The sequence below is a fragment of the Seriola aureovittata genome, chromosome 22, assembly GCF_021018895.1.
Source record: "Seriola aureovittata isolate HTS-2021-v1 ecotype China chromosome 22, ASM2101889v1, whole genome shotgun sequence".
In the NCBI taxonomy this organism is placed as follows: Eukaryota; Metazoa; Chordata; class Actinopteri; order Carangiformes; family Carangidae; genus Seriola; species Seriola aureovittata.
The window spans coordinates 7,217,914-7,245,423 of record NC_079385.1 but is presented as its reverse complement, the minus strand read 5'-3'; the positions used below and the strand labels follow the sequence as shown (position 1 = coordinate 7,245,423).

Here is a 27,510-nt window from a genome sequence, read left to right as displayed (position 1 = left end):
GAAGACGCAATCTGTTAAAACCATTAACATTGTGGTCCCTGGATTATCTGCAGTAACAGGGACTCTCTTCTGTCAAAAATCTGTATTGACAAAGAAAATAAAAAAAAAATAACATTTAAAAAAAACAGTTTGGTGAACTGGCTCTTTCAGATTCAACTCTAAATTTGTCTTTATTTCAATGAATTTATGAATTACAAAAAATAATTTACACAAAAATGATGACTAACAATTTGGCGGGCAAAGAATCCCACATTGTGGAGCTGCTGCAGCTGTAATGTCAAAATGAGTATTTATAATGAATATCTTATATACTGTGTTTATATTTTGATGTGTGTTTCTCGGGCATTGGGACACACAGAGAAAGCCATTGTTTGCGGCTATCAATAGGACAGGAAGACTTTGATCAAGCCAAGGAAACACCCAGTCTTACAAAAGCTGAGTTTCTCTGGAAGAGGAAAGCATTTCACTCTTTGAAAACAGCAAACGAACAGAAACAGCAGGCTTGTAAAATAAGCTTTGGCCAGCTTCACGCTGCTGCTGTTTGTTGTGCATTCAAAAGGATGGATACTCAGGAGGCTTATGATGTTCACAGAGGAGGATGTGCGAGTGTGCGCAAACTGTGAATGCCTCTGTGTGTGTTTGCATTCAGTGAACCTCTGAACCTTCCGGTGCTGGTCAGACATGCATCCTACTGGACCTTACCCAACCAGTTCAGTCACGTTTGGGTTTGTGACTGTGTGTGTGTGTGTGTGTGTGTGTGTGTGTGTGTGTGTGTGCATGTGTGTGTGAGGACTGGAGGGGTTTCAGGGTTTTTTATTGACATGATCAACAAGTGCACGAGTAGATGGGTTACTGATTACAGGTGATGTTGTAGTTTGTTTGTGATAAGGCGCTTGCTTTAAGCACAAAGTCCTGCCAGGTACAACAAGCCCTCAGCTACTTTACCACATCCCTCCCATCCATCGTAGGACCACCGCTGCCTCTCAGGTAATTACTTTTACTGGTTTTTGAACTCTTCTAATTCTACACAAAGTTCTTATTTAAGATGAAACTTTTTAGTATTTACTGGTGCTGTAGTGTAAATTACTGGTATATTTTGCCTAAAAGAAAGCTGGGGACTACATTTTGTTATTATTTACAGTGCTACACTGAGATTTGAGTCTTTATGCATATCCAGTAACCTCATTTAAGAGTAAATCTAGTAGATTGGTAATAAGACATTAGTTTTTTTCAGTTTTGCAAATTTGAATCAGTTGAATTGAACGTAATTTTCCCCAAACTCATAATCTTGGTGTCCGTTTGCAGGTCCTTCGGTGCTGTGTTTTCTGCGTCTTTGCATCTGTCAAGCACACAGCAGCATCATGAGTGTAGAGTCCAAAAAACCACGTGAAGCTTGCTGCTCCAAGCTCAAGGTTGGTCAAATGTTTTTATTTTTCCCAGTATTTAAATGTTTGAGAATATCACTTATTGCTCCATACATATCCAAGTCTTAATGACTGTGTTGTGACCATGGCATGACTTAGTCTTAGCCAAACATCCAAAAGCCAAGTCAAATGTGTTTCTTTCACATTACCTCTACACATTTGTCTTGGTATGGCATTTTTATGTCAGTATTATCTGTGTCCTACAAATGCTTACCCTAATTGGGCTGTAAAAAGGTAAAGCATTAAGGGATAACTTCATGACTTTTGAACTTTGGGCTTATTTTCCCATGATTTTGGGTGTAAATGATTGATATGTTTATATTATTATTATTATTATTATTATTATTATTATTATTATTATAAGTGGCAACATTATTAATTGGATTCCTAGAGAGATAGACCTTTTTTGTTAGAGAAAGATCATTTTTGTTTAACCAGAGGCAACTGTTACATCACTACCAGACTCCATTGACAAAAACAGTAATTTTACCTTGCAGATCACCGGACTTGCTGGAATATCGCTGCCTTGATCAGTTAGTTAGTTTGTGTTATTCTTCGGTACTTTCACTTAACTGACTTTCACTTGATCTGAAAACTTCTTCCACCACGGAAAGTCACGCAATAACACTAACAAACTAACTAACTACAACTTTAAGTACCTATATCATTCTTGCTTAACAAATTGTTCTCTTGACCAGATAAAACTATTGAGGCTTTGACACCAAATGAGACATTCAGTCCATGAAAAGTGGGTTTGCTTCCTCATGCAATGGGAATAGTGGTATGGTTGCAGTGACCTGTGTACATACAATGTAAGAGCTGTGTTTATTGGTTCACTTTGTCAGGATGTTTGCTGATAACAGACTAACCATACTAGAAAGTGGGGCATTATCAGCTCTACTTAGCAAGTAATATTGGTTTGACGATTTTGATTTCTTGCAAAATGTTACAGGAAAGTACGAAACCTCTCTTCTTGTTAAAAAGTAGAAACAAGTTGAACTCTAGAGGAGCTTTAATGTCACCTGTGGAGCTGTTAGACAAGTGGGTGCAGTTATCTAAGAGTATTCACAGAATCGTCTGTGACCTGCAGCCCAGTGTGAATCCCTTTAATCTTTAACTGTCTTTGGAACAATTTGAAGGCTGCACACAAGTAGGATTTGTACTGGTAAAGCAAACAAACTCCAAAAAAGTACTAGAATTTTTTTTATTCATTACAAGGTGTGATAAGATATATGTCTTTCTTTGTCCTTCACAAACAGGATGTGGAAATGAAGATAAGATTGAAACATCTATGTGTTGCTAATGTAAAATTGTATTTTTGTGTAGTAGGTTAATATTTTACTCATTAGTTTTTTCATAATAGTTTTTAATTAAAATGAATATGCTTGTCAAGCTTTCCATTCCTGACAGGAACATATGCAGTTTACAAAGATAACGGTGGCAGATGTGCCACTCAAGTCAAAAGCAGGATGCAGCATGCTAGGCTGTGATTGGACAGTCGCTGATCAAGGGAGGGATTTAGTAAATGAGTAACTACTCTGTTCTTATTCAAATCTTTAAAAAAGCTGTAATCTAATGTAAATTAATGTAATCAAATCAACGTTGAAGGCTGGTGTGAAGTACTGTAGGTCTTTAAATGTTAAGTGTTGTGTGTGTGAGCCTACTCTATCATGGGAGTCTGTGTGATAATATGGTCATTCACACTTTCCCTGTGCAAGGTGCAATTACATCCTTTTAGCTTTGTTGAGAAAAAAGGCCTCATCCAAAAACCTTTTATTGCATTACTGGAAGTGCAAGAAAAAAAAAGGAAAAAAAAAAAAGAAGCTTAATCCTCTAACTCAAAAACCTTTGAGGAGAGCCAACACGCCTAATCAAATCAACATCCCCTAACCGAACCTGTTTCTCTGAAGAATGGCTTCAGCCAAAAACTTCTTGTTTGTGTTTTCCAGCTCTTCCTGGCCTCTCTGGCATTTGTATATTTTTCCAAAGCCTTTGGTGGGGCCTACATGAAGAGCTCCATCACCCAGATCGAGAGGCGCTTTGACATCCCCAGCTCCCTCATTGGGGTCATAGATGGCAGCTTTGAAATGGGTATGTGAAGTTTTTGGATATTGGATCCAATCCTCCCTATTAAAAGAATTAACTTGATTTGGGGACATGCGCTTACTTGCTTTCTTGCACTTGGACCTATACCACTTTTATGTCTGCATGGTAGCTAAATATCAAGCTACCATAAAATGGTTAGCTTAGCATAAAGACAGAAGCAGTTGGCTGGAGGTAATGAAATCTGCCCACCACGACTAACTATATTTAGTATGTTAAGAAAAAGCCCCACAGTTTTTTTTCTGTTGGAAGTGGAAACACAAGATTTGCTGTTGAAACTGTTGAAACACATGGCTACACATGACAAAATCAATATGTTTTTTCATGCCTTAATTGTTAGACAAAGTTGATTTTCTTTTATACACACAAAGAAAAAAAACACAAAAATAATTTTAACATTCATTTGACATATTAAATATCAGATTTACACATTATTGAAATTGAATTGAATCCAGTGGCACCAACAATTTGATATAATTCCTTGTAGTTTTTGAGATACAGCCATTTCTGTATCATACTACATGTAGCCGTTAGTTACAAAGGGTTACTCGTTTTATCATTTCTCACAAAAACACCAGTTTTTAGAAGTGGTGGTTGGCAGGTTGTGTTACCTTTGAACATAGCTCCACTTGCAACAATTCATTAATTCATTCATTCAGTCATTTTTCATCTTTCTGCTTCCCAGGAAACCTCTTGGTAATAGCCTTTGTGAGCTACTTTGGTGCAAAGCTCCATCGTCCCAGGCTGATTGGTATTGGCTGCTTGATCATGGCTGCTGGGTCTTTCCTCATAGCCCTGCCTCACTTCTTCCAGGGACCGTTAGTACACAGTTTTCTTTGTATTATCAATACTCAACTTTTTCTTATCTTACACTGTGGCCTTGTTAAGGTATATCCTGCATCAATTATAATTGGAGTAATACAGTTATAGAAGTTTTAATATTGAACTGAACCTCAGTGGCCTGAATCAAATAACAATTAATTCTGTGAACGTTATATTAAACTGAATTTCCCCCTTGCAAAATACAAGTAAAAGAAGAGGTATAAAATATCATTAAAACTGTGGCTAATTGTTCTAATGTGTACACTGCAGGATTAATCTGTTTGGGGCCCCGGGGCAAAGATTAGGGCCCAATTTGAGCCCCCTACCCAGTTTGTATATGCTTCAGTTTATATGCCCAATGACCCAAATTAAACCCCCTACCAGAGGCTGGCATAATACAACCAGGCCTCAGGGTTTTTATGTGTCAAAGGTAATTTGATTTAACAGAACTTAATTTAGGCAAATGTCCCATATGAAAGCAATGTAAATTAAAATAAAACTAAAATTTGACATAAAGCTCCTCTAGAAGGCAGGGCCAGACGTAATGCAGGCCCCACTTTAGTTGTTATTGTCCTTTTGTGGAACAAATTCCTGAACAAGCTTCATTAAATTCCCCTAAACCATCTGATACACAGTAAACCTCGGCTTCTGGGTCATTTGCCCGTTTGATAGTCAGCCATGGAAGTGTATCTTGCAGGTCATTTTGAAAGTTGATGTTAAAAAGACATTAGCACTTTACTTAGACACTTACATTTGGTGGCATGTTTTCCTGGATTGACATAGGTCATGCCACTTGCTCAGCCCAGCTAAACTCCAGCTAGTCTCTGCCCTGTAATCCACATTTGAATTATCTGGCGTCGGTCGAGGGCTGGAGGATGGGAAACCCAACACTGGCCCCTTTTTTAAACATTTTCTAAAACTATACTACATCTATGTTTTTCTGCCTCCATGACATAAATATGTAGTCTATAACAATGGGCATTTGTAACATGCGAGATACAGTATAAACAATGATGCTTTAAAATTAGTTGAAAGCTTCTTTAGTGTGGTAGATACTTGGCAATTTTTAGAGAGGACATAGCTGTGTAATTTTGGACAGGAGAGTCCTGTAATAATTTGTGATGTTTTCCAGGTATAAATACGAGACGAGTGTGTCTCACAGCAAAGACGTCAACAGCACTGAGAGCATCCTGCCCTGTCTCTCCAACCACAGCATGACTGACGCAGAGGAGACACCTGATTTAGAGGCTATAACAGGTAAATAGCAAATCAATTCAAACCTAAGATCCCTCAGGTTTGAAAACCACTTCTGTCACTGTAGGCAGCCTGTTGTCCATATTAAATATAATATCAAATCAATACATTTAGAGGAGCAGAAGTTCACATTCTAAGTCTATTTCCCCCTTTTAGCTTGTGAAAAGGCGACTGGCTCGTCCATGTGGATCTATGTATTCCTGGGCAACATGCTGCGTGGGATTGGAGAGACTCCCATCATGCCTCTGGGAGTGTCCTACCTGGATGATTTCTCCAGAGAGGAGAACACTCCTTTCTATTTGGGTCAGTCAGTTTACAGCCGGCGGTCTCTGGTTTTTATGGCGTGTTTCACGCTTTCCTCCTGCTTCGGTTACTTAATGCTGCTTTGGAGCTTAACTACATTATCCTCCATCTCAGATCACTTTGATCTTTAATTTTTACCATTTGTACGGCTCGATTAATGTCACAGCACTCGAATATGTAACCGTTCTTTCTGTTTCTACATTTGCCAGCTTGTATCCATACAGTGGGGATCCTAGGACCTATGTTTGGGTTCATGCTTGGGTCCTTCCTTGCCAAGATCTATGTGGACATTGGATCTGTGGATTTAGGTAACGTACCAAATGTCTTAAAGGAGCTATTTGTAAGTTTTGCTATTGCTACATGGCCAACGTTAGCATTAGCAGCAGTTTACTTATCACTGTTGGTAAGAGCTTCAGCCACTGTTGCAGGTTATAACACGCCGTCTGAGCAGCACTACTTCTTCAGGGCAGACTGGACGCTACAGTGACTTGGTATCAGAAAGTGATGAGGCAGGGCTAGCTGGTTAACATGCCAACTTCAGTAGAGGAAAAGAAGTGATAGAAATAGAAGCGAAACAAGAGAAGACCCCTGGAGACATATCTGGGCGAGTAAAGGAATAAAATTTAATGCTGAAGTCACAATGTTTCTTCTAGACTGGTAAGTAATCAACTGTTAATGCTAATGCTGGCTATGTAGCGATAGCCACATTAATAGTGCCTTTAACGTGGCACTGCAACACTGCACATCACTCATACTAAACTGTACTTTGGTTAATTTTGAGTAAAAATCCCACTTTGCACCAGTAAGGTTTACATGTTCATTTCATACAAGTGTTATCCTTGATTGATAATAATTATACTGATAAATTGGCAGTGTACAGACCTATTTTTTACAGAGGCAACACCTGGTTGATATGAGCAACACAATCTCCCTTCTGTTAAAATCTGCCATCAAAGTGCCCTTCTGCAGAACAGTTAACCATTCCTCCCTTTGAACCTTCAAGGAAAAGGTTGTAGTTAAAGAGCAAAACAGTTTGTCATTGAGTGATTGCAGGTCTTCCAGAGTCCACAGAATTTCCCAACGTCTCATCTTGTTGACATAGTTGGAGTATTTCAGTATTTACTGCATGGATTAGAGTTTATGACACTCCCCAAGCAAGTGGACTGAATGCTCCCATCTTGCTAAAAACTATCCCCTTCAAAACCTGTTGTCTTCACCTTTCTCCTTCTCACAGACACTATCACCATTAACCATAGGGACTCCCGCTGGGTGGGGGCCTGGTGGTTGGGCTTCATAGCAACTGGCACTGTGATCCTGCTGTCCAGTATCCCATTCTGGTTCCTGCCTAAGTCCCTGCCCAAGCAGGGACAAGAGCAGAGCCAGAGTAAGAGCACAGAACTCACCACAGTGGCAGAGCAGGAGAACTTCCTCCCAGAGGAAAACCAGGACCACGAGGAGAAAGAGGGGCCAGTCACGTTCAAGCAACTGGCTAAAGGTACCACGCAGCCTGTTGCATTATTATTTCATGCACCACAGTTAATCACAGAAATTTAGCATCAAGCTTACTCTGAAGATCAATGTCCACAATTCAACTACTTGTTAAAATACTCAAAAGGGCTTCACCTACTCTGGGACTTTAAACACCAAGAAATGTGTCAGACAGGTTTTAGAGTGAAAACGTGTAATCATTAACTCGGTATACCCCAGAAAAACCTGAGCCAAGACCAGTAACACTGATTCCTGAACTTACCAACATGCGATCTGGAAAAGAGGTGAATGACATATCAGGAGAGAGAAACATGTGGAAACAGTTACCTAAGCAGAGGCCCACTCATGCCATAGTTCATTACACAACATTGCATAATAACAAAATGTTCGCTTCCAGCAAAACATAACTAAAAGAAGTTTATAACAAACAAAAATGACAGAAATTTAGCAATACAAAAAATATGAGGTAGGTGGACGACATGAACATGTCCAGCAGTTAAACTAGAGACGTGTAATAAATGTAAACATAAATGGGCATAAGCATTTCTTATTGAATCTATGTGTGTAAACATTTGCCTTGTCAATGTCTATAGATATACTATAGGTATATGAAATTGAAAAGTTTATTAATATTACCATCTCAAATATACAGTAATGTTATTGAAACTGCTGCTATTTTGTCAGCAAAGACCTGAGGATACTAAATTAGTTAATGAGTTTGACTGTTTATTTTTACATTCGCTCATTATAAGGAAGCCATTGTGTATGTCAGTAAAGCTGTTGAGCCATAATCTCTCTTTGTGTTTCTGCCTTTCACCAGATTTCATCCCGTCTCTGAGACGACTCTTCAAAAACAGCATCTTCTCACTGATGATCCTCACCTACCTGGTGGCCGTCAACGGCTTCATTGGAATGATCACCTTCAAGCCAAAGTTCTTGGAGCAAATTTACGGTCAATCAGCCTCCAAGGCCATTTTCCTCATAGGTACTGAGCCCCTGAGTGTACTGCACTTTGTTGCCAAAAGCAACTGAAACAATGATGTTGTTGAAGAAGGAAGGAAGTGTGATTGTGAGAGATAAAGTTAACTTGAATGTGAGCACTAAGTAGCCCACTGTGGGCTGTCCTTTTGTTTGTGTGTGTCTGTAAAGTAGCACCTTGAGCTATGATTAACTTTTTATGACTGTTTACCTGCATGGCGTGATACCAGGGTTATTGTTCTAGTTCTACCTCCCAACCAGGATTACTTGTACTCCCTGGGGTATTTCTGCAGTTCCAAGAGGTACATGGGAAGATTATGTAGGTGATCAACTAATTTGAAAAACAACCAACCAATCAACCATCAAACAAACATACAAACAAACAAACAAACAAACGAAGACAACAACAAAATATTTTTTTTTAAATCCACAAACTGAGTTAACAAGTGAGCAGAGAATTCTAAATAGTTTGCTGAAAAGCAATCAATGAACTATTCAAATAACATAATTTTGTAATTGTTAAAATAGTTAAATAATAAAATAGTATTGGATAAATGGTTGAAGAGTTAAGTTAGTGTAATATTTATATTTGAAATAGATGTAATGGTAGGAAGAAGTAATGGAAAACTGCTAAACAAGATGGCTAAAGGTTAAAATGGCTAAAGGATCAATAGTTAAAATGTATTGATAAAAGTGTTGGATCAATGGTTAAAATAGTAAGCTAAAAGGAATGAAAAAATATCAACAAGAGTTAGTTAAAAGTAATGATTAAACAGTTAAAACGGTTTGATAAAACTTGCTAAAATAGTTGTACAATGTAAGTATTGCAACTAACCAATAAATTGATAAATTGCTGAAACATCTAGCTTTTGCTTTTCCAGCTGGTAACAGTATGAATTCAAACTAGATCAAACTGACCTTGTCATTGACATTTCAATTGTATGGGGAAAAATAGTGTTAAATAACTTCGCATTTGGAATATGACAGGTGGTGCTGATGGTGCACCTCAGTTCCATCTGAAAGGACTGTGGGAGTACGTCTGGGGAATTGTGGCACAATATAATGGATTTCTTTGAAGATATGTTATTTTAGCTTAGGTTCCAACTTTTCCTGTCAGTCTCCTTTGTATTTCTGCTCTCCAACAGCTCCTATGCTTATGTGCTACCCAGTGTAAATAACATTTTTATTACAGTTTGGCCAAAAAGTGTGACCAAAATAATAATGTCAAAATAATTCCAGCGTATTGATCCACCCATTCCTCCAGGTATACTGAACCTGCCAGCTGTGGCTTTGGGCATCATCACCGGTGGTTTTGTGTTGAAACGTTTCAAGCTGGGCGTCGTCGGAGCCGCCAGGGTGTCGATCGCTGCCTCTCTCGGGTCCTTTTGTTTGCTTTCCATTCAGGTCTTCATCCACTGTGAAAATGCAGATGTGGCCGGTCTCACCGTCTCATATCAGGGGTGAGTGGCATGCAAACCATCCTTTTTACTTAGATACTATGTAAAGGTCACTGAAGGTGTTTGTGCATTGCAAAGATTCCTATCACTATGTCTGATTTGATATCTGTTGATGTGTGCACCAGAGCTCGTCAGGTGTCCTACAACCAGCAGACTTTGGTGTCACAGTGCAATATGGGCTGCTCCTGCTCAATGAAGCACTGGGACCCGGTGTGCGCCTACAACGGCATGACATACGCCTCGCCCTGCCTGGCTGGCTGTCAGACCTCCACCGGTATCGGCAAGGAAACGGTGAGGCAGCAGCTGGCGGGCCCTGACGGAGACAATAAAGCTGGTAGATTAAATTGGCCAAGATGTAGATAACGTGGTCACAGTTACAAGACAGATACGTTTGACAGCTTTACTTGTCAATGACACTGAGTAATCATAGTGGAAAAAGAGAGGGAAAAAGGACAGAGAGCACAGATACCCCTTTCTGCACTAACAGTACTTTCAAAGACCAGAATGCAATGTAACCAGACCGAGGACATGTTTATACTTGATGTCTGGTTATATTTTTGTAAAGCATATGGTCGTCAGCCCACCTTTGATTGACAGTTACAAATTTAAGCACACTCTCTGCTACATTTAGAAAACTACATCTTCAAGCATTAACCTGTGAAACAAGCAGAGTCAGAGCACTGACACTGATAAAGTCCCACTCACATCTCCTACAGACCGTTCATTGCCCCACCCACAACATCAAACCGTTAGATTGAACTCATAACATGCTGAAAAAAGGCAATGGGATCATTAAAATCAACAAGTTTTGTCCATTTGGAAGCATGAATTTACTCATGAACCCATATCAGACAAACCTAAATGGAAAATGAGCACTTTAATTTTAGAAACCAAAGTCTTGATTTTCACATTTTTTCTCCTCTGGCTCTTTAGGTGTTTCATAACTGCACTTGCATTGGGGATATGATGACTCCAGGCATGAACATGTCTGCAGTGCTGGGGCAGTGCCCCAGGAAGAGTGACTGTGAACGCATATTTAAAATCTACATGGCTTTATCCGTAGTGGGCTCCTTCATTTCTGCCTGCGGGGGCACGCCAGGATACATTGTACTGCTCAGGTCAGAAACACTAAAACTACTAAAAACACTGGCTCCACTTACATTTGTTCAAAGAGTTAATCTCTGGTTTTCATGGTGGCTTAGTTTCAAGAAGCTACTATAGTGTAATATTGCATCTTATGCTCATATTAACATCTAATACGATATCTTCTGATCCATGTTCAGGTCCATACAGCAGGACCTGAAGTCACTGGCTCTGGGTATGCAGACGCTGATAGTAAGAACTCTGGGTGAGTACTGGACTACAGACAGACCAGGCCTCTAATGAGACCACTGACACTATTTACACATGTGACTGTGTTTGTTTTCAGGTGGGATACCTCCGCCTATTTATTTTGGGGCACTCATTGACCGGACCTGTTTGAAGTGGGGCACCAAGCAGTGTGGAGGCCGAGGAGCGTGTAGACTCTATGACGCTGATGCCTTTAGGTACAGTGAAACAAGTCTAGCCTACTTGTAGTACTCCACAGCATGTCTAATTAAAACATTTAAGCAGGATATTTAGATTCAAAAAGTGTCTCTAAAAGTTGAAAATCAAATTACGTCAACACATCTAATGGAACTATATTATTTTATTGCAGTCTGATTTGGTTTTATGCCTCCATGCCAGCAACAGTCAGAGCTGGAGGCATTTTGTTTTCGGATATCAGTCCGTCCGTACGTACGTCCCATTCTTTTGGACACGATATCTCAGTAACGCCTTGACGGAACTAATTCATAAGGATAGACTGATTAGATTTTGGTGGGCAAAGCTCAAAGGTCACGGTCATGCTCACCATACAAAACGTGGTTTTGGCCTTGTGAACGCCATGTCTCCATAACGCCTCGAGGGCATTTCTTCAAATTTGGTAGAAACGTTCACTTGGAATCAAGGTTGAACTGATTAGATTTTGGTGGTCAAAGGTCAAAGGTCAAGGTTAGTGTAACCTCGCAAAACACTTTTTAGCCATAACTCAAGACTTCACACAGCAGTTATGACAGAATTTCACATGAATGGTTCATATTTTGTATGACTCTGGATAAACAGGCATGTAATCTGAAACTAGTCTGAGTGGCAGAGGCATACAACCGTGAGGCGGTAATTTGAGTTTTACATTGATAACTATGAAAATATTAAATTATGTACATGTTTAACAACCACATGAGTGACAGAAATGTTGAGGACTTTGTGCAGCAGTTCAAAGTAAATTTAGACATGAACATAGCCTATATTCTAATACACTTTCTGCACATAGAGTAAATGTTTCACCTAACCTGCTCCAATATACTGTACTTCCAGAATGACATTCATGGGGCTGATTACTGGACTCTACTTCCTGTCCAACATGCTGTGGGGAGGTCTCTACCTCAAAATTGTCAAGAGACAGAAGAAGTTAGCGCTGAGGAATCAGGCCAAAGAAAATGAACTAGAGAATAACGGAGCGGTCAATGGACATGCCAACATCAGCATTGCCAAAAACAAAGAAGACGTGGACAGGGAGAGCACAATCTAAGGTGTTTTTGGAGGGAAACACTATTGTATAATGCAGGTGAAATGACACATACACCATTTTTCATTGCCTGACTACTGTGCTGCACCCATACTGGACCAAATGTGGTAATGGTACAGTGTCAATGCTCTTTGGTCTTCAAGCAGTATACCTCTTGTTTTTTAACACAGATATTGTTCCGAAATTGTCAGTTTCTTTTTTGTTCACTTCAAAGGTCAAAGGTCCTGATAAAGCAACAGATCAGCCCAGATTCAGATGTGAGAATATGTCAGATATTTGGAGAACGTTTGGCTTGTGTTCACTATTTATACTTGAATAGCATTAGGTCAGGAAATGATTGTAATGTCTCACCCTACAGCTTTACATTCAGAGTGATGGTGCAGTGACAGTCTGGCAAACACGTATACAATATATGTACAGTATATAGTTTCAAATTCTTGTACAAGACAACTTAAGTGTTGTTTTCAGTTATTGACAATGTTTTCTTTCACTTTTTTCAGTTATAGGTGAGAGTTTGTGAGATAATACAGCTATCCTCATTGTCCTCAATGAAGTGTGTTATGATGAAGACACTGAGGATGGTTAAGGTATGGAGAGAGAGTGTAATAGGTTATAAAAATTTAAAAAAGTAGTGTAAAGTATAGACAAGATGAGAAAATGAATCAACTCAAATACACGAGGATGATATATGAATATAGACATATTGGTTACTATTATTGTTGCAAGAAATAGCCCCTTTACTTCAAGATGAGATACTGTAGATGGTACCTGAAGAAGTGCAGTGCTTTGCTTTGCTTTTGCCAGTTACAGCATGTGCTTCAGATTTGCAGAGTCACTGTCAGTGAAGTCTGTGATTCCTGCAGGCTGATCCAGTTCATGAAGGCAACACAAGTGTTCTCAGAAAGTCAAAGTAATACTTTATTACAGTAGGTTGGCCAGAGGAGTAATACCTGACAGTGTGCCTGTGTCCGGGTGAAAGACACAGACTTGACTGTACCATGTTTTGCTCTGTCTGTGACCCAGACGGACACAGGCAGAACCTTTTTCCTTGGTAGTTTGTGGCTCCAAGGTGTTTGCCATGGGGTAGAGTCAAATGAGTAACCTAAGAAAAATGTTTTGTATTTTTATTCGTATTTCCTTTAAACCAGGAGGTGGATGAGAGATTAAAAACATGAGAAGGTGGCTAACCGTTAGCTTAGCATCGCACAAAGATTTGAAACAGCTAGCCTGGCTAGTTTGTTTAATCTGTTCAAAAACCGACAAAACAAAAAAATTCTTTTCACGGTGAGGTTCTGAAGATCACATTAGATTTAATGTATTAAATAGTGTTTATTGTACTTGTACTTGTGGCTCAACCTCACGAACATTGTCTTATAAAATAAAAGGGATCTTAGTTTCTTTTAAAAATGTGACTATCGTGATATCATCTGCCCTTGGAGCCTTGGATACATATTTGAGTTCCGTTTTATTTCAGACACAAGGGTCAGGGAAAGTGAAGCAGGATGAGGGTCAGTAAATCTATAAAAAGGTTTTATTTTATGTCAGGCTGATAACATTATTCTTACTGTTCGCAGCAACATTTTATGTCAGGATAGCTCACCTCTCTGACATTTGACACACTTGTTGTTACATCACATCACTTCACGCAAACCCTAAAGGTCATGAACATTCACATAATCCTCAGACTCACCAGTGTTTGTCTGGAAAAGTCCACTGTAGCTTGCACAGTGGACTGTGAGCGAGTGGAGTGTAACTCAGACTTGACTATCATGTTTTACTCTGTTATACACTGTAGTTGTTGATTTGATATATATAATTATTGTTAATAATACAGATTTATACATTGATTTAGATATGTTTGCGTTGTGTCCATATATTTTATCACTATTTCTTCCTTTTTTACAATTTTGTTGATTGTCCTTGAAGTATATCTGTAAGCATTAAAGACAAACTTTCACAATATATTTATACATTGTTTATATTAATTTTCTTTTTTTAACATGTTCTGCTAATGCTCCAATACGCCTGTTATCATGTTGTCTCTCCTGCTTAACTTTATAGCTGTCCTTACTCTTTTCCTTATGCTACGTTTGTCCCTCTATGCTGCTATCGTCCTCTTAAAACAGCTATAAGCAAGATTTTAATACTGAAAATAGATCACATAACTACTTATAAAAAGGTATCATGTAATGCTGAGTCAGAGAAATATCACCTCACTCTATAGTTACCCTCAACTAAACCAAAGCTAACAGTGCTTTTTTTTAAATTTTTTTATCATCTTTCAGCTACTGTTTTGGTTTTCTTGCCTGCAACTTTTACTGTTGTGGTTCACTCTCACTACTCTCATGGCGTCATGTTTGGCCGAAGTAGGTCAGCAAAAAAGCCCCAAAAACCCACGGGACACTATGTTCCCAGTAAAGTTACTGACTAGCTAGCAGGTGAACGTAGTAGAGCATTAAAACACTTAAGAGATGGATATTTCCCTCGTGAATTAAATCAAAAGCCAAGTTGACTACATGACTCCAAGTGAATGTTTCTCCATAACTTTGCTACATTGGATTAAAGGTGACAATATGTTTCTGCTGCAGCCAAGTTTTGTAAAAACCATTTAGAGAACCTACATTAGCCTAAACAATTACAAACAAGAGTCTTTAGCCATGCTAACAGCACTTGGAGGATGTATGTAGGTACAGTGGTGTTTTAACCTAATTGCTAAAGTCAACATGCTAACATTGTCACAATTACAGTGCTAACGTGCTGATATTAAGTGGGTATAATGTTTGCTGCTTTGAGTTCAAGGTTATAGAAGATTACATAAACTGGTCTGATCAAACTTTGGCTCGACTGTGTTTACTTTGTGCTTCACTGAATAGGTTTTCTCTTTCTTTTCAAAAGTGATTGGTTCATTTACCTTCACCATATTATATAATGCATTATTATTGTTATGACCAGTGATAATGATATTTTATGATTGGTAGTCCTCTTTATTAGTTTTATGACACAAATTGAGCTTTGCTTTAGTGCAGCCTAGGTAAGATTTTAATTAGCAACTTTCCTATTTTATGCTTTGAATGGAAATTATATAATATCCTAACTGCATTTATGATTTTAGTAATTCACTTGCAATTTAATCAAATGTCTTGTGTGAATGAACCTGCGAGGAAGCACAATGTCTGGTTTCACCACTAGGTTGTTCTCTATACAACAAAAATATCTGCTGCACGGCCACAGCAAGGCCACTAAGAGCACCTCACTGTTTTTATTTTTTTTACAAACTAAAGTCAGTCTCAATTAGAACATTTATATTGTAGAGTTTAAAAAAATCAATTTGCTTGAAGTCACAAAAAATAGTGATAGTAAAAACCTGCATTCCTGTCTAGATGTACCTGAAACTAGATACAGTGACAACAGGCATGTACAATGCACCGACAATTCAGGAGCTGAGTATAATTTTTCAGAGAGTGAAAGTGGTAAACACCTCCTTCACTGTTGCTGTGCAGGAATGTGACAACTCTAAATCTTAATCCTTGGAATTTGTGAGGGGCCAAAGCTGATTGTGTGACCTGCTGCCCGGCTCCCTGAACGCCCCACAGGTTACTGGACTAAAAGAGCATTACCTGACACGTTTAGGCGAAACACACTGTTCCACCTTTGAGGTCAAATCAAGGCTAGTTTTATTTATACAGCTCCAAATCCTCATCATCAGAAGTTATCCCGGGGCACTTTTTTATATTAGATTAATATTATAATTTACAGAAACACAACATTCCATCATGAGCAGGCACTCGGTGACAGTGGCAAGAAAAAATTCCTCCCTTTGAACAGGTAGAAGTGTTGGACAGAACCTGGCTCATGGTGGGCGGCCGTCTGCTTTGACTGGTGGGGTTGAGAGAGGGGCAAACGGAAAGCTAGAGAGGGGAGTGGGGGGGGAGAACATAGCATTATGTAGGTCTTCATCAAAGCTATCCAGTCAGCTGATGCATGAAAGGCAGTGTGGACATTCATGACACTGACTAGTTACTTTCTACACAAACATAAAAAGCTCTGTCTTAATCCTGTGTAACAGCAACAAGCACCTGCTATTTTACCTTGTGAGAAAGAAAAAAAAAAAATCCAAAGGGCCTAGTTTAGAGTTACTAATCTGTCTCCCCCTCAGCCCCTCAGCCCTCCCCCCTGCTCTCTTGTTGCTGTCCCCCTTCTGGCTGGCATGTGTGTGGAATAAAAATGTGCGAGGCCTTTTGTCCCGCTGGTTCCAAGTAACAGCTCTGCCCTCGCACAGGAGAAAAGGAGCGTGGGGAGAACAGGTCTGTCTCCCGCTAAAAGAGGAGCAGAAGAGGAGAGGGGAGACTCCAGCCCCCTCGGCCTGGAGATGCACTAGGTATTTTATTAAACTTCCTCAGTAGTTGTTTTGCAATAGATTTTTCTATCTAGGCCAAATCTCTTGTTTACATGATGTATGCCACTGGGTTTGGCGGGGAGTATTAACCAGGCTAAACCTGATGCGGATAGTTGTAATTAGGAGGTGAAAATGTCTTTCTGTTGCTGCCTCCAACCCAGGACAAATGAAAACAGAGCTGTCATTGGAAGCCGGTTTTTCTCTCTGATATGGACTCAACCTGAAGCTCGTCACGTTTCCTGAGCTGAGAGGACTGAAGAGAGGGCGCTGGTGGAGTTTACAGAGGTGATGTCTGGTTCTGTAGCTCCTCTGTTTTCACTCACTTCACACACATGAGAGTCTGAACTGACAGGATTGGCTTTGCACTTGAGGAAAAGTGTTTTCAATGACTGAATGGTTCCAAGAAAAACAAGTCAATGCATCATAATGTTTTTCTCATTTTTAATCATTACTGAAAATCTGAGGTTAAGGCTGTGATACTTTACCAGGGTTGTATTAAGGATGGTGATGATTGTAAATATTGCTTAGCAGTGATGTCTGTTAGAAGTTAATCATTAATCAAATAACTGCCAATTCACATAAAAATATAATTATTAATATATTTTCAAAAAAATAAAAATAGTTTGATGCCACATATGATGTGAAAGGTTTAAGTGTGTTGACATCACCTCACCTTCACTATTGAAGATATAAGCTGTTGTTCCTTGGGAATATTTTTAATCATAAACACATGATAGAATTAAAGATGATTAAAAACACATTTTCCTTTTCTTTAAATCAGCCTGACCTGCCCTTGTTAAACATCTGGCTTCTAATATTGTCAGAGCTGGAGGAAGCATTCACAACCTTTATTGAAGTAAAAGTATAGCACACTGTAAAAAACACTACATTACAAATAAAATTCCTGCATTGAAAGATTCAAAAGTTAAATTAATCATTACTGTTATAGTGTTAAATATCATATTAATGAATAATTATGTGCTTATATAATAGTTGGTCAAGGTGGTGCTAGGTATTTTAATTTCTAACCATGTTTACGTATATTCATCATATGTTTTGTACTGTAATATCTTTATCTAAAAAGTAACAAGTAACTCTAGCTGTGCTGAGGTAGAAGTATATGGTAGTGTAAAATGGAAATAAAAAAAGAAAGTACAAGTAACTCAAAACTCTTTTGACTACATACTGTATTGTTTATGCCTGCTCACAGTGCCCTGGGGGGCTGGTACCTGTAGATACACCTGCACACAAACACTGAGGGAACAGCAGGATGGAAGAAGCAGCAGAGGACGGGGGCAAGATGACCAGCCAGCAGGCTCTGTGTGCCGCGGACCAAAAGACAAGCAGACGTGCTGGCATCTCCACTCTCAAAGTACTAATGCCACCTGTATAGTCAACACTTCTCTGCTGGTTATGTGGATCTGTTTTTCCTCACTGGCTGAAATTCATTCTGAATTGTAAATGGCACTTGATGAACCCATCAGTTAAAAGCCTAAAAGGCAGCATGGTGGTGCAGTTGTGAGCACTCACTCCTGGCGGCAAGAAGGTCCTGGGTTCAAACTTTGACCCTGCTTGCGTTCGGTTATGGAGGTTTTAGTTTCTAGGTTAATCTGTGATTCTAAATGACCCATACTACTGTGTATACTGTGTATATGTGTCGGCCTTATGTTAGACTGAAAACCTGCCTACTTCTCACCAATGTGGGATTGATAGGCGCCAGCGCCCCCTTTGACCCTGCAGGCTGAGCTGGTAAAGATGATGGATGTGTATTTGCTTAAAATATGAGACTCACATCTGTTTTGGGGGCAATTTGTAGAGATATGCTTTCCCAAAAAGTAGTCATAATCAAGCCAAGATATACTGTATATTATGTGCTTATGAATTAAAGCCATACAATGTAATACATCAAACTGTACATAGAAAAACCTGCAGGAGAACTGCAATAATCCCTGATGGGAATGAATTTAGTTATAAAGAACCTCCAGGGTGCCAACACACACAGCAGTCAAGCAGTGGAGGCTGCAATGTAATAACATCTGTACCCACAGTCAGAGCTTTGAAGTAAAATCATACCTTGTATAGTGCATAGTAGATTTATAGTGTAGTATTCAGGTGACAGTATGCTAATATTTCTCCTTCCTCTTTGTTTTCTAGTTGTTTATTGTGGCGCTCTCCTTCGCCTATTTCTCCAAGGCCCTGACAGGAACCTACATGAAGAGCTCCATCACTCAGATTGAGAGACGTTTCGACCTCTCCAGCACCCACATTGGACTCATAGATGGCAGTTTTGAGATGGGTACCATGTAACTCTAACTCTAATCTTTGCTCACTTTTGTTCTCCACCTCCTTTTTTTCAGTTTAACTCTGTAGCTGATGATTTTCTAAATGTTTTTTTTTTCTCCCGTTCTTTTTGGGTCACCTTTTTGGAGGTAGGCAACTTGTTATTCCTTGCTGTGGTCAGCCATTTTGGTGCAAAGCTGCATCGGCCCAGGCTCATCGCCGTTGGCTGTTTCCTCATGGCGGTGGGGGCCTTTCTCACTGGCTTGACCCACTTCTTCATGGGACGGTACACTTAAACAAACACTCGACTCAAACAATAATGCTGAAAAAAAAAATCCAATTGTCTAATTGTGGCACCGCTGTTTTTTCACAGCTATAAGTATGACACGATCATTCAGGTTTTCCAGAATGACAGCATGAACATCGCTGCCTGTGTGGACCCTCTGAAAACACTGGAAGTACCAGAAATTCAGATAGAGCCTTCTTTAGAGGACAACAAAGGTAAGACTGTGGGCTAAATGTTGGGATAAAGTGAAGGCCTTCATCATGATTTCCATTAATTCTAATTGCTGTTTAATTATTTACATCTTAACTCTGCAATAAGCAGTATTTTAATGCAAGAAAATACTCTCACACACTTATTTCTGTGCCATTTGGCGCGACTTCAGCTAACACAATCAGTTTGTAGTCTTGAAGGCATTTCTCAATAGCAATGTTGGTCGGTCGACCACTTTGGTCTGTCTCAAGTACTATCGGATAGATTACTGTGAAATTTTGTGCCGACATTCATGGTCCCCAGAGGATGGATTATTTACTTTGGTTATCCCCTGACTTTCCCTCTAGTCAACAGGGACATACATACAAAGAGTCCTGGTTAAAACCCTTAACAACAGGCTTTGTTTAAACCATCCCTGGAATGCACTGATCCTGGTGTGACATTCAAAGCCGTTCACCTCCTGTGCAGTGTACATACTGCTCGACAACTAGAACCGTTGAACGTAACAACCGCAAAGCAACTCTCCCTGGGTGGCTGAGAAGTCAAAACTTCCAGAATTCAGCGTATTCACGGCCTCACGTCAACAGCGCTAGTGATCAGTCTGCAGAGCAAGCCAACAAGAGCTCATTTGGAAAAGAGAAAGAGAAAGGGAGAATAATATGTGAATATGTGTTATCATCAGGTCTTACAGCGAAAGCAGACATCTCTAATATATATGGTAATAAATCCAACTTGGATGCACATCTGTTCAGAACTGTTTTGCTCCCATTAATTGTTCTTCCCTGAGATGAGCTTCAGTTGAAATTGTACTTCAGCCTTTCTGCTGCTGAGCCATAATTAATTCTTATTCTCACAAATCTGCAAAGATGACTTCTTGTGACTGAGAGATGGAAAAGTGTACAAATCAGACCCACAAGTTAACACTTCAGTTTGGCTGGTTTATTCGTGCACGGAAGATCTGGTGCTGGGTACACCAAGTCTCTCACTGAATGACAGAACTTGAGCTGCTTATATCTTAACTTGATCTGGGCATGGTAACTATAGTCTGTTAACCTCAAGACCTTTATCTTACTGTTTCACTTTTATTTCTTATATCCTCCTGGAAGTGAATGCATCACTGAATCTCTACAAGGATGTAGATAAACTCCTAAACACCAATATAACCATGAAACTTAGATGTGTGACGGACTCCTTGGTATCCTGCTCCCCCGAAGGTCAGCAGCCTACCTAAGGTTCACATTCTTAACGTCCTTAAACCAAAGTTGCCAACATGCAAAACAAATACAAGCTTACAACATCTCATGCACCCACAGAATGCAACGTATAGATCCTGTTCAGCCATTCAGATGAGATGCATTTAAAAAGAAATACAATATGGAAGTTGCATCCAATTCGGGGGTATTTAATCTTAAAACCACGTCCTCTTAAAACGATTTTGAATCAACACCAAACTGTATTCATACCTCTGGTTTAAGGTAGCCGGCATCATTTCCTCTTTCTGAAGGACACATGAGGGGAATAAAGAAAGTGGTTCTCTAAGTTTGATTTAGTTTTCTTTTTTTTAATTAAACCTTTAGATAAACATGCAACAATTTTTTTTTATTTAGATGCAGAATTTCCATATGAATCTGTGAATAATGCAGTCCACACACACTGAAGTGGCTGTTTGAAACAACTACATGTATAATATAAAAGCTTATGTGATGATAGAAGATTTACCTGTTGGTATGTGACCGTTTTTAGATTAAACATTGTTGTTGATTAAATGACCATAACAATCGTAATTTACTAGATCTGTGTAACAGAAGAAATATCATGAATCCTTAGTGTATATGTCACTATGCAGCTTGTGTGAAAGAGTCTGGTTCCAATATGTGGATCTACGTGTTCCTGGGGAACGCTCTGCGGGGGATTGGAGAGACACCAGTCACACCTCTGGGCATCGCCTACATCGATGACTTTGCTAAAGCTGAAAACTCACCGTTCTACATAGGTAAGACCTTATTGCTTATTAGGGGTTTCCTGTGGGCTTATGAAAGGGTCTGACCTGTACAATATTCCCTCAACAAACTGTTCATTCCTTAAAAATGACACATTAATGATATAAAAAGTCGCTATCAGACAAAGGTAAAGGTATTTTCTAGACCACATTGTACCAAATGTTAATCTGATTGTTTTGTGATTGGCAGCATGTCTCCAGACCATTACTCTCCTGGGCCCCATGTTTGGTTTCCTCCTGGGCTCCTATTGTGCCAAACTATATGTTGACATTGGATATGTTGATATGGGTGAGTATAAAGTGTTTGTTAGGTGAGATGAAAGAGAGGCGAGGTCTAGCTTTTTTCTTCTGTAAACTGATCTCATTTAACATTTATTTCAGCAGCAACTGCTGTAGTGGATGTCGTTGTAAGAAATTGAAACTTTGTGATTTTAACAAAGTAAAATAACATTTACTGTGTGAGCACAGAAATAACTACAGTTCCTATAAAAAAAAAAAAAAAAACCTTCTAGCATAGCAGCACAGGTGCCTAATTCATTGCGAGCTTGGTTTCGTGACGTCAGGACTTCTGGTTAGCTGTAAAAGCTAACATAAGATTGATTAGCTAGCTAGCTGACCGACAGTCGTCAGCTTTAAAGGAGAAGCCTTCGGGACACTGAAAAGAAGGCCTAGTTACAAAAATGACTAAAGATTCATAGCGGTAAATGTGCCACCATTATTGGTGTAAGCCAGTATGCTCTATTCAAGAACGGAAAGCTTGACAAGTGTAGCGACAGTAACAAAGAGGGTAGTTCAGTGGTTTTATATTCAACGTTGGTGTACTGGTTTGGAACCCAAAGAATGCTTTTTGCCTCAAAAGTGTTTTTGACAGAAGAGACATGGTGACTCTGGCTGGAGCTTTGGTTCAGCCTCATTTAGACCAAGCCTACTGCTTATTGCGCAAAGGTCTGACATACTACCATAAACATTGGCTGCACACTTGTAAGAACAGGTTACACACACCTCCCTGAGTGTCCTTGTGAGGAACTGTCCTGACTCTCATGGGTAGATAAGGTAAAATTGGTAATTTAGGTGTCACACAAGCTCAATCAATCCACCTTAAATGCGCAGTGTGGCTACCAGACAGTGTCCCATCCCTACTAATTAAGACGAAATTACTCTTTCCCAAATAAATGTCTGGTGTCCAATATGGTTACTGAAGTGGCAGATTGAAATTACAACACATACACACATATGGGGCTTCCTCCTGCACTCACTTGAAAACTTTTCTTTTTCTTGCAGAAAGTGTGACCATCACTCCTAAAGATGCCCGCTGGGTGGGAGCCTGGTGGATGGGCTTCCTGGTGTCCTCTGCTCTCCTGCTCATCTCCAGCATCCCGTTCTGGTTCCTGCCCCGCTCACTGCCCAAGCAGGGGGGAGATGAGGGCAAACCAACACTAGTACAGGAGACCCTGGATGGGACAGATGATGCCCTCAACAACAACCACAACCTCAAGTTTACTGAAATCGCAAAAGGTGCAGTAGAGAGTCTTCCTCTTCATGACAGAACACTGTTGACACATTTCCTGCTCAGTTTTAGAACAGATTTTTTTTTACTTTGCTTGTATTTTTACTGGATGTCTGTTTACAGGGTTTCTTCCCTCGCTGAAGCGCCTGTTGGGAACTCCTGCCTATTTCTTGCTCCTGTGTGGCAGCGTCCTGAAGTTCAACTCCTTCATCGGCCTGTTCACCTTCAAAGCCAAATACATGGAACAACAGTTTGGACAGTCTGCATCCAGAGCCAACTTCCTTATAGGTGAGAAAAATGTATGTGTTGTTCCAACTGTCCTCTTCTCACACTTTGAGGTATACTGCACAATCATACATGGTTTTGGGTGTTTGCTTAATTACTGATATTACAGTGAAAATTATGGTGGATTTACCACTTGTAATTCTTTGTAATCTTAGAAGCTATGGATTCTCCAGCTTGGGAATCAAAAACTCAAAGACATCACACAAGTTTGATTATAGTAAATATTCATGTGCATGCTAATACAGTGACTTCCTATTGGTTACTGTGTACAGTGGATCAGGACTCAAACCAATCAAAAATGTGTTTAGGCATGTTAAGAAAGGGTGAACACTTCTCAATGGAGAGCCAAGAACTCATTAATTCACTCAAGGCTAAATGTCTGATTGTATTTAAAGGTCCCATATGTTACACATATACTGTATATATTTACCAAATCTGTGACAGTGACTGTAGAGTTGTGATTTCACAAAGTTACATCCCATGACGGCTCATTTTAAAAGTCCCATGTTTTACATTTTCCAGTGTTTTATTCATTGATATCCATAAAAAAAGATATTTGTGGTTTTAAGTACCAAAAACCATCTCTTTGATGAAGTTATAAAGGTCAAAAGTCATCAGTCAGAACTTGAGTCGGCCGTGCCTGATGGCTCATGACGCTGTCAGACCTCATACACTCACATACAAACAGCCTCCCAGTGTCCAGACCCCTGTGAGTTTTTCTTCTAGGTGTGTTGAACCTGCCAGCGGTGGCAGTGGGGATCTTCCTGGGAGGGCTGCTGATGAAGAGGTACAAACTGAGCGTGGTGTCAGGAGCTCAGCTCTCCTTTGCCACATCCTTCATGGCATACCTCCTCCTGCTGCTACAGTTTGGCACCAAGTGTGACAACATTCCCGTGGCTGGCCTCACCATTTCATACAATGGGTGAGTGCTGAGACATGAGGGGTATATGGAGATGACTACAGCTTTAACAAACAAAAATAATGTAACACATGAATCTTCGAGCTTCAAAATAAATGTGCATTTATATTTTCTTCAATTGTTCTTTACTGTCAACCCTTTTTATTATTCTAATATAAAATATAAATGATCTTCGGCCTGCAGGACGCCGAGTACATCATACGAAAGTGAAATGCTCTTCTCAGAGTGTAACAGAGACTGCTCATGTTCGGCAGAGGAGTGGGACCCTGTGTGCTCAGACAGCGGCATCACCTACATCTCTCCGTGTATGGCTGGCTGCCTCAGTTCCAGCGGATACGGCAAGAACACAGTAAGGCCACACACAAGAACTGAGTATTTAGGGGTTTTACTTTACTTTATTTACTACATTCCAGTAAAGACTTCAATTTAATGACTGGGCACATCAGTTATTCTTATTTTATCTTCTTTCTGCAAAGTGTAAGAAATCAGTGAAAGGGAAAACAACTCTTCTAGTGTTATCCAAATTATGGTATAAGGTATATTGCTGGATGGTACTTTACTGAAGTGATTTTGTAGTGTCCTCCCACTACATTGCATTTTATTGTTTGTCCTTTTTTTTTTACCAGGTCTTTCACAACTGCAGCTGCGTGTCTGCCTCCTACCCAGCGGGCAGCAGCACATCAGTGAAGCTGGGCCAGTGTCCCCATGCCAAGGACTGCAGCCGCAGTTTCACCTCCTACATGGCTGTATCTGTCCTCAGCTCCTTCATCAACTCTCTGGGAGCCACACCTGGATACATGGTCATCATACGGTCTGTGCACCTGAGAGGGAAATGATGACAGTTTGAAATATTTTTCTTATAATTTCAGCCTCAGTGATCACATGGATCATTGTTTTGATGGGATTACAGTGACATAACAAATTCAATGCATATTAAAGACTCTTATTGTCGAAGGGAAAAAATAGTTTTCTATATATTGATCGATATAAGTGACCTTGTGTTGTTGTGTAATCGCAGGTGCATCTCACCAGAGCTCAAATCGCTGGCGCTGGGTATGCAGGCCTTGGTAACCAGGACTCTTGGTGAGCCTCACTACGCTCAGTTGCATGAAAAGTGCAATTCTTTGGTTTTAATCTGTGGATTTATTTTGGTTTTCAGTGTCAGTACTGCCTCTGTCACCTTTATTCTTTTGTGAGTGCAAAGTTTTGTATTAGTTTGGTATGTGTTTGAGGAACACAATATTTGTCTGTACTTCAGTGTTGTAACAGTACACATCTGGGTGATACTTTGTCTGTAGGTGGAATTCCTGCACCAGTGTATTTTGGGGCCCTGATTGATTCAACTTGCCTGAAGTGGTCGATCAAGAAGTGTGGGGGCAGGGGCGCATGTCGCATTTATGACTCTGAAATGTACAGGTACACCACGGACTACAAATGTGGAAATAGAACGTGATTGCTAATATGACTTTTGCTCAAAGGTGTGTGGTATTATTACTATTTCCACCACTTAAGTCACCATAACAATAAAGATTTCTGCCCTTTATTGCCCTCTGTTCATCTTTTGTCTCTATTTTCAGGATCATTTTCCTGGGTCTGATCACCTGTCTCAGCGGTTCCTCCTATTTCTTCATCATTGCCGTCATCGTTCTCCTCAGAAAACAGTTTCGAAAGCCAGAGCGGGAAACAGCGTCACAGCAACCGAAAGCTTCAAAGGAAATCGAGCTTAAGGCCCCATCGAACCCCACTAAGGACCAGCCCAGCGCTCCTAAAACTCCCAAAGTGCCTCATGCCCCAAATGTTCAGGTAAGGACTGCGACAGAACTGGAGGAGGGAAGGGAGGTTTGTAAAAGAGAGCAGCCCGCTGAAGATGGCAAACTCATCTCCACAAGTAACACACAAGAGAAGCAACAGTCCGGTTCCCTGACACAGATCACTGTTGAGCTCTCTCCACCTCCTGCTGATGGAGCAACGTCAGAGCTGCACAAGCTGACGCCAGAGGAGGAGGAGGAGGAGGAGGAGAGGAAAGATGAAGTCTGCACGGAGTCGAACGTGCAGGTGGATAAAGAGAAGCCGGACCCTCAGAACGAGCTAGAGGAGGAAACACATCACAGCAAAGAAACTGACGGCCAACAAAACTGAGGTGTTCATGTCAAACAAGGCCTCACGGGACTGCTGTAGAAATGTTTGGCCAAAAGTTGCATTTGCTTGGATTGTCGGGAGGGATTGCTTCTTCCTCTGGACTATGGCGTGCTCTATTCTGTAACAGTATTTTCTTTTTCTTCTTTTATTACAGGATAGAGCTGTTACATCTTATACCTATCACTTAGTCATGAAGAGACATTTTCCACAATTCAAAAATACTGACTCATGCTATGGACGCAACAAAGTTTCTGTTTGGTCTCTTCCTTGCAAGTGGCTTATGTGCTAAAAGTGCAAATTGAGAACAGAATTTTCAAATGTGTTATTTAAACCTGCAGTAATTCAGTTTTTTGGCCACTTGGGGGCAGCGCAACAAGATGCAAATACAATCCTGCAATATTCTCACCTTATAAAGTTGAGGGGCAAACATGCTAACTAAGAGTGGCTTATTTAAACCTTGAGCAGACACAGAGCAGCATTAGCATTCATTTGGAGTCGTGTTTCTTGGCACCTGATGATCACAAGTCAAATATTCACTCTCCTTTTAGCTCCTGAGATTTAATCCCCAACAAACCTGAAGAAAATATCTAGTCCTTTAGCTGCTAAATCCTGCACTATGTTCACCAGCTAGTTGTTAACTTTGTTTTTCTGCTGTTGGACAAGTAGTGTACAGTTTTATTGTTTGTTTATTTTTTTTTGCTGAAAGCAGCTGCCTTTGAAAAGACACTGATTAGAGCTGTGAGAGTGAACCAAAACAGTACAGTTGTAAGACCAGAACAATTATATAAAAGATGATATAAAGCTCTGTAGAATGGACAGTAACTGCAGAGTTAGGTGATAATTCTCTGTGGGTTTGAAACCTTTCACATCACACATGCTGTAATGTGAAAGGTGGAGCTTTCGCTCCTTTGTTGACATAAAAAAATATTGATTTTAGCAGCTTTAAGTTTTGGTAAAAGGTTGTTTGTCTAGTTTGGAGATGGTATTAAAATTGACATTATGTATACAATATCAAAGATTACTTTCATTTCTCTCTATTTGAATGCTTTCTT

General features: G+C 39.9%; 2 protein-coding genes across 4 annotated transcripts; both read left to right on the top strand.

Annotated features, from left to right (window-relative positions):
* Nucleotides 1-762: 762 nt before the first annotated feature.
* Nucleotides 763-14,399, top strand: LOC130163766 (solute carrier organic anion transporter family member 1C1-like). 2 transcript variants are annotated; one of them, XR_008826520.1, is made up of 16 exons: nucleotides 763-987; nucleotides 1,306-1,412; nucleotides 3,374-3,515; nucleotides 4,213-4,345; nucleotides 5,482-5,606; nucleotides 5,760-5,906; nucleotides 6,116-6,214; nucleotides 7,141-7,401; nucleotides 8,215-8,379; nucleotides 9,637-9,832; nucleotides 9,955-10,120; nucleotides 10,763-10,947; nucleotides 11,113-11,177; nucleotides 11,259-11,376; nucleotides 12,227-13,534; nucleotides 13,966-14,399. XR_008826520.1 is itself a non-coding variant. In XM_056368131.1 (15 exons), exons 2-15 carry the CDS (start codon nucleotides 1,362-1,364, stop codon nucleotides 12,438-12,440), a joined length of 2,067 nt encoding a protein of 688 aa, XP_056224106.1. In that variant the 5' UTR covers nucleotides 763-987; nucleotides 1,306-1,361; the 3' UTR covers nucleotides 12,441-14,399. The 2 variants fall into 2 exon arrangements, 1 of the variants encoding a protein (XP_056224106.1); XM_056368131.1 differs by having other exon boundaries at nucleotides 12,227-14,399.
* A 2,282-nt stretch (nucleotides 14,400-16,681) lies between these two features.
* Nucleotides 16,682-27,479, top strand: LOC130163865 (solute carrier organic anion transporter family member 1C1-like). 2 transcript variants are annotated; one of them, XM_056368301.1, is made up of 16 exons: nucleotides 16,682-16,815; nucleotides 16,995-17,118; nucleotides 18,044-18,205; nucleotides 18,988-19,129; nucleotides 19,267-19,399; nucleotides 19,487-19,614; nucleotides 21,456-21,602; nucleotides 21,799-21,897; nucleotides 22,890-23,123; nucleotides 23,239-23,403; nucleotides 24,127-24,322; nucleotides 24,503-24,668; nucleotides 24,946-25,130; nucleotides 25,338-25,402; nucleotides 25,618-25,735; nucleotides 25,897-27,479. In XM_056368301.1, exons 3-16 carry the CDS (start codon nucleotides 18,104-18,106, stop codon nucleotides 26,456-26,458), a joined length of 2,442 nt encoding a protein of 813 aa, XP_056224276.1. In that variant the 5' UTR covers nucleotides 16,682-16,815; nucleotides 16,995-17,118; nucleotides 18,044-18,103; the 3' UTR covers nucleotides 26,459-27,479. The 2 variants fall into 2 exon arrangements, with proteins under 2 accessions (XP_056224276.1, XP_056224277.1); XM_056368302.1 differs by having other exon boundaries at nucleotides 25,618-25,797; nucleotides 25,897-26,034.
* Nucleotides 27,480-27,510: the final 31 nt, after the last annotated feature.

Excerpts from the sequence above, each read along its gene's own strand:
- LOC130163766 (XM_056368131.1), top strand. The coding sequence starts at position 1,362 with ATGAGTGTAGAGTCCAAAAAACCACGTGAAGCTTGCTGCTCCAAGCTC. Across the intron at positions 4,346-5,481 it reads CCTCACTTCTTCCAGGGACC|GTATAAATACGAGACGAGTG; the intron begins GTTAGTACACAG and ends GATGTTTTCCAG. Across the intron at positions 7,402-8,214 it reads GTTCAAGCAACTGGCTAAAG|ATTTCATCCCGTCTCTGAGA; the intron begins GTACCACGCAGC and ends GCCTTTCACCAG.
- LOC130163865 (XM_056368301.1), top strand. The coding sequence starts at position 18,104 with ATGGAAGAAGCAGCAGAGGACGGGGGCAAGATGACCAGCCAGCAGGCT. Across the intron at positions 19,130-19,266 it reads AGATGGCAGTTTTGAGATGG|GCAACTTGTTATTCCTTGCT; the intron begins GTACCATGTAAC and ends TTTTGGAGGTAG. Across the intron at positions 25,403-25,617 it reads CTTGGTAACCAGGACTCTTG|GTGGAATTCCTGCACCAGTG; the intron begins GTGAGCCTCACT and ends CTTTGTCTGTAG.